This window comes from Sinocyclocheilus anshuiensis, unplaced genomic scaffold (genome assembly GCF_001515605.1).
Source record: "Sinocyclocheilus anshuiensis isolate Anshui unplaced genomic scaffold, SAMN03320099.WGS_v1.1 scaffold3250, whole genome shotgun sequence".
In the NCBI taxonomy this organism is placed as follows: domain Eukaryota; kingdom Metazoa; phylum Chordata; class Actinopteri; order Cypriniformes; family Cyprinidae; genus Sinocyclocheilus; species Sinocyclocheilus anshuiensis.
In genome coordinates, this window is record NW_015540833.1 from 62,425 (window position 1) to 68,271 (window position 5,847).

General features: G+C 36.6%; 1 protein-coding gene across 3 annotated transcripts in view; it reads left to right on the forward strand.

The window, feature by feature from the left end:
- LOC107687366 (protein phosphatase 1 regulatory subunit 35-like) overlaps positions 1-5,847 on the forward strand; it is an 11,472-nt gene that overhangs the window by 1,915 nt on the left and 3,710 nt on the right. For all 3 annotated transcript variants that reach the window (XM_016484651.1, XM_016484654.1, XM_016484652.1), the window contains 3 exons: positions 3,363-3,459; positions 5,095-5,295; positions 5,385-5,518. In XM_016484651.1, coding sequence (XP_016340137.1) covers positions 3,363-3,459; positions 5,095-5,295; positions 5,385-5,518 — 432 coding nt within the window. The remainder of the gene's footprint in view (positions 1-3,362; positions 3,460-5,094; positions 5,296-5,384; positions 5,519-5,847) is intronic.

Sequence of the window (5,847 nt, forward strand, 5' to 3'; positions counted from 1 at the left end):
CGACACAATGACACTATGGACACGGTCCGTGTCACTAGTTAAAATTGCTTATTTCTCTAGATTTAAACATTCTTCGAAACATTTGGGATAATGCAAGTACACAAGTCAGCAAAATATATAACACTGTTCCAGTGGTTTTTGGATATTTTAATAAAAAATACATATTGTGCCTTTAAAGCTGCAGTCCGTAGGTTTTGCCTCTTTGTCGCCATCTCTGTTTAAAAACCTGCGATTGCAGCTGTGTGCGGAATTGTCTTCATTATGTGGGTTGTGCTCCGGCTCGGCTCCAGCGCGGATGAATTTAATGTTCTGAGGAGTATGTGTGGCAGTCAGTCACCGCACCGGTGCAGGCTATAAACGATCCGCTAGCTGAAGGATCCTCACATGCGATAGCCTAGCATCCGGACTACTTCTTTATGTTTACAGACGTGACGTAATGACGCAGCGGCATGCTCGAATTTCCCGTGAAAACCTACCCGTACCACTCAAATTAGAAAACATTATTATAAGCTAACCCTTGTGAATCGGGCTAAAGTAAGGCGAAAGTTTTGAACGCTGGCTGGTTATGTACTTGCTCAAATATTGATTTCGGATCATTTTTAACCAAAAAAAAGTTACGGACTGCAGCTTTAAAGATCTAATAAAATATAACTCAAATCAATATTTTGTGTCTAATTATTTACTTATGTGGCAAGCCGTGTAATAAGCAGCATAATATACATCCAGCAAGTTGTTACTGCAAACTTAAGCAATAGTCAGATAGCTTTTTAGACACTCTTGTAGCAAATCTACATTATACAAATATTAGATACGTCCTATAGACGTATCGCAGATGAACAAACACTCTAAAAAATACGTTTTGTAGACGTCAAATAGACGTCTCTGTGATGGACGAGTGCTGTCAGGGTTTGCTGTGGTATCGAAAATTGTAAAATTGAATTGGTATCTAAAATTTTGGTGTTAGATTAGGCCTAGCTTATCTATTAGAGTAAAAGATAACAGGGCAAGTAAAAATTTGAATCAGTGGCCCGACTGAAAATACAGCAGAGATGTGTCTGAACAGCTCCAAATAAACCGGTTTTACTGCTGTTTAAGACTAATTCTGCGTGTCCACTAGATGATGCTGTGGGGTTTGAGTTTACAGTTGCTTTAGGAAATTCTTGAAACTGTTATTTTAATTTATATATTAAAACTGTTACCGTCCCACCTGTGGGACGCTTGGCGCTCTTTTAATTTGTTGTCCTTTTTCTCTATCAAATATTTTAGTAATCATAATAAATTATATATCGTTTGAAAGCTTAGAAGCCCAAGATTCAAGTGTCGAGTGTCATATTACAAAATGCATTACGGTCTTTTAGAATCAAAACTTTTTATAATCTTGACATAAAACATATCATTGGAAAGGTCAGAGTCTCAGGATTCCATATTTGGTGGTTATTTTGAGAATTACCACCAAAAAATATTATAGAAGTAATATTGACAGAGAAATCTAGACATTTGTGACAGAAAAATGCATTAAAAAATTTCAATGGAGTTTGGATGGCACCCGGTGGCTGTTTGTGGTATAACGGCCTAAATAAAATTTCACAGGAATCTCAATTTTTTTAATATCAACTTCAAATTTGGAACATAGCTTATTTAGACACAAGGCTTTAATTTTATAGCAATTTTAGAGTAAAACCTGTTATGAAAAATATTTATTTTATATAAAACAAAAAAAAAATAGTACAGTACATTTTCTTTACAGTAAATTTAAACTACCATAACTTTTTGATACTTTTATTTTTTTTAGAAATTCCACTTTTGCGATAATCTGCCGATTTTCTTCTTTAAAAAGATACCAAACTTATGTCTGTAAAAAATGGGGGGTGACAGTTAAGGGGTTAGCGTGATTTTCTTATTGTTGGCTCTCCTGCCCACTGAATGACACCAAGTGTCTGTGCATTCTCAGCTATCTGTCATTTTGTCAAGTCTTGTCTAGTCAAAGTCATGCCTCGTGCTTCTTTCCTGTTCTCTGCCCAGTCATCCTGCAGTACGTGTGTGTTGGTCCTGTCACTGAGAACGGAATCGACTGCCTACGTTACCTTTTCTAATAAACTATCTGCTTTTACCTGCCTTCGCTCTTGAGTCCTCATTATTCTCGTGACGAACAGGTTCTGAATTCTGTATATGTTACACATAGTAACTTCAGTACGTTCCGCTGCATGATATTAGGAGATGGTGTTGGTACGATGATTCCAGAGGAGCCCCAGAGTGGATTCTTATATGTCTGTTGTACCATGTTTCTGTAGTGCAAAAATTATGCAGCATTATGTGGTGCTGAAGGGGAGAACTCACTAGGTTGTTCTTGTATTTGGAGATCTCTTAAGAGGAAGCATATCAATCTGTTTTCTGGGAGCAATCTTACTTGGTAGAACATTCCCTTGATGTCACTGCTGACAGCAGCTGAAAGCAGAGATGGCCCCAACACTGGTCCAGGGAGGAGAAGCTCATTCGGATTTTGTTCTTTTTGTTTCTCAATATTAGAGGAAGCAATTTAAAACTATCCTGTTTTTCCCATTGTGCTGCACCATGTTATGTGGGATGTGCCAGGAGTAGGAAGGTCTGTCGCAACATTCTGTTGCAGTTTCCTAACACCATCTGCTCATTTCAGTTTTGAAATTTCAACAATATAAGCGTCTGCTTATTGTGGGTTTTTGGCCAGTCTCCTTTTAGTGGCTTTCAGCTGCAATAAGACTGCCTCTTTAGGTGCTCTGAGTTCTGCAGTGTTCTTGACACACAAATGAGGAGTGCATATTGCTCAACACCATAAACTCAGATAACGGCCTAAATAAAATCTCACAGGAACCTCAGTTTTTTTCGTATCAACTTCAAATTTGGAACATAACTTATTTAGACATAAGGCTTTACTTTTTTTTGTTTTTTTTTGTTTTAGCAATTTTAGAGTAAAACCTGTCATGTAAAATATTTATTTTATATAAAATACAATAAAAAATTTACAGTAAATTTAAACTTCTATAACTTTTTGATATTTTAATTTTTTTAAATAATTCCACTTCTGCAATAATCTGCTGACTGTCATCTTTAAAAAGAGACCAACCTTTCCTCTGTATTCCGAAGTGCTCATGAATTATAACAGAAGAAAAACATCCAAAATGCACATTGAAGTGTTTATTTTATTGCACTTTATCTGTTTGCGTCTGTAGATATATTAAGCCAAAACTGTGAGATATTAACTCAGAAGCTTTTTCTCCCAGGGAGTGCGTGAACTGATCAGATGCCTACCTTGAATGCAATGCAAGTCGCTTTTGTGTCTATCAAATGCCTGAATGTGAATGTCTTTGTACCTGTGTGTGTTTCAGGTGTGTTTTAGTGTGAGTCCGCAGCGCAACGGTCATTCGGAGCAGGAGCTCATCCCAGAACCCAGAAACCATCAACCCACAGCCAAAGACGAGCATGGTAGAACAAACAGAGTCTTAAATTCATAACCTCATCATGGCATTAAATGTTGCATGAACAGTGTTTTTGTTTTGTCTTTCAATACAAATATCTAAACATCCTTGGATCAAGTTTTAAGTCTTGTTTTCTGAGAAATTGAACAGCTAAATATACATACACACATTTATATTTATTTAACAATATATGCTTGACATACATTGCAGAAATTGAACAAAATGAATTGAGTTTATGCTTAAAACTAGAACAGATATCATCAGTGGGGAATGAATGAAGTGTATTTTTGTTGACATATTTCCTCGTTTTAATCATTTTGGGTCATTCTGTGTTAACTCAACCAGAGGTCCCCGGCTCAAATGTTTGATTTTGTCAGTATTTTTTCCCTGAAGAAAGATAAACATGTACAGTATATTGATATAGTGAAAACCAAAATATGAAATGTCATGGATGTATATTTACCGAGTAATGCACCGACAATTTTCACCTGAGATTCGGAGCCAGATTACGGAGGGTTAAAAATGACTTCAGAAAGATGGCAGCATCATGATGTTATTTTCACACAGAGATTGGTAGCTCTATTAGTAAAATCTGTTGACTTCAGCAATCTGTGTTGCATTATACGCCAATGGTGACCAATCAAAAATGGGGAAAAAGCACTTTTCAAGTTTTTTCTCCAAAGTTTGCATGCCTGTAACTCAAGAAGTGTTAAAGATCTCTTTATGCACTTTTAGATTTTGGGTTTTAATAAACTTTCCTTTTGGCTTCTTAATTTTTAAGGCCCTGTATGGTTCGGTTCCAGAGATACTGGGATCTAAATATGGCTCCAGGAGATTGTTCAATTGTACACGTGCTCAAAAATCAAACGTGGGTCACTTTGCATTCAGCTGATACTTTAAAAATGAAGAAGCCAAAAGGAAAGTTTATTAAAACCCAAAATCTAAAAGTGCATAAAGAGATCTTTAACACTTGTTAACCCTCCGTAATCTGGCTCCGAATCTCTGAATATCTACAAAATAGTGCATTTCTCTGTAAATATTCATCCATGATGTTTCATATTTTGGCTTCCATCACTATACATGTTTATCTTTCTTCAGAAACAATATTAGCTAAATAAAAAATTTGAGTTGGGGAAGTTTCTGAAATTCGGTTGATTTGAGACAGAACGACCCTTTGATCAATTTCTCATAAAACAAGACCTTTTGCCGTTCAAGCAAAAGTATCTTGATTTAGGAATCTTTAGACATGTTTGAACTGGAAAGCTAAAATACTGAGTAACAACATTTTTTTTTTTTTTTTGCTGTGTGATAAGTAGATTTTTTTTTGTGTGTGAAATGAATGAAAGAAGTCATATTTTCAGACTAATGCGAGATTTTTCGTACATTTTATTTACTTGGTCATATATTTACCTTCACAAACATGCAGAAATCCTGTTTAGGAGTTAACTGCGTCATGAAAATAACTTCTCGATGCAAAAAAAGTCTTAATGTTCCTGATAATGTAGTTAAACTTGTACATTATCTTTAGGTGTGTCAGTAAAATGAGATAATTTATGAAAATCACGTTTAATCTGGAGATGATTCATTTCTGCGTGTTCTGTCATGAATCAGCAACACGCGTCTGCATGTGTTTGTTACTCAGGTCATGGGTTAGAGAACGCGAGGGTTCGGGTGAGGGGCGGAGAGCCGCTGACGGAGGGGGCGGAGCTAAACAGCACCCTGGCGCTGTGGGCGGAGCTTCAGGAAGTGGAGAATCAGGTGTTTGATCCTGAGAAAGCCGTGAGAGCGAAATTACAGAGTTCAAGCCTCACAAAGAACCACATCAGCAGCAAAGCAGCAGAGGGTGAGATGCCACGACATTAATCAGTCATAATTAATAATTAAAAATGAATAATGAGTCATTTTGTGCTCTCTTTGCCTCGTTTTCTACAGGCCTGAATTTCCCTCGCTCTCAGCTCCTGTACCGGGCCTTAGTCAGCGTCAGCCAATCACACGAGCAGCTCATTAGCCAGGCCCTGCAGGATAGGCCAGCGCTGGCCCCGCCCACCACCACACTGACCAATAAGGTCAGAATTGTGTCTGTGTCATGTTAACAGCAGTGGTTTACGTTATTAATATGATGTTTCCAGCTGCTGCAGTGTTTAATGGAGCAATAAACCACGAGATGGATTTTAAAATCTGAGAAATAACTCAAAGCAAAGTAAACTAAAGATGCCAATCTTTAGTTAATAATTACATTTATGATTATTAATAGTTAGAATAAGCAATTCTTACACACACACACCATGGTACTGATTGCTTCTTTACCATAGTGTTTACACAATACTGTGGAATACTTTTATTTATTCATTCATATATATATATATATATATATATATATTTTTTTTTTTTTTTA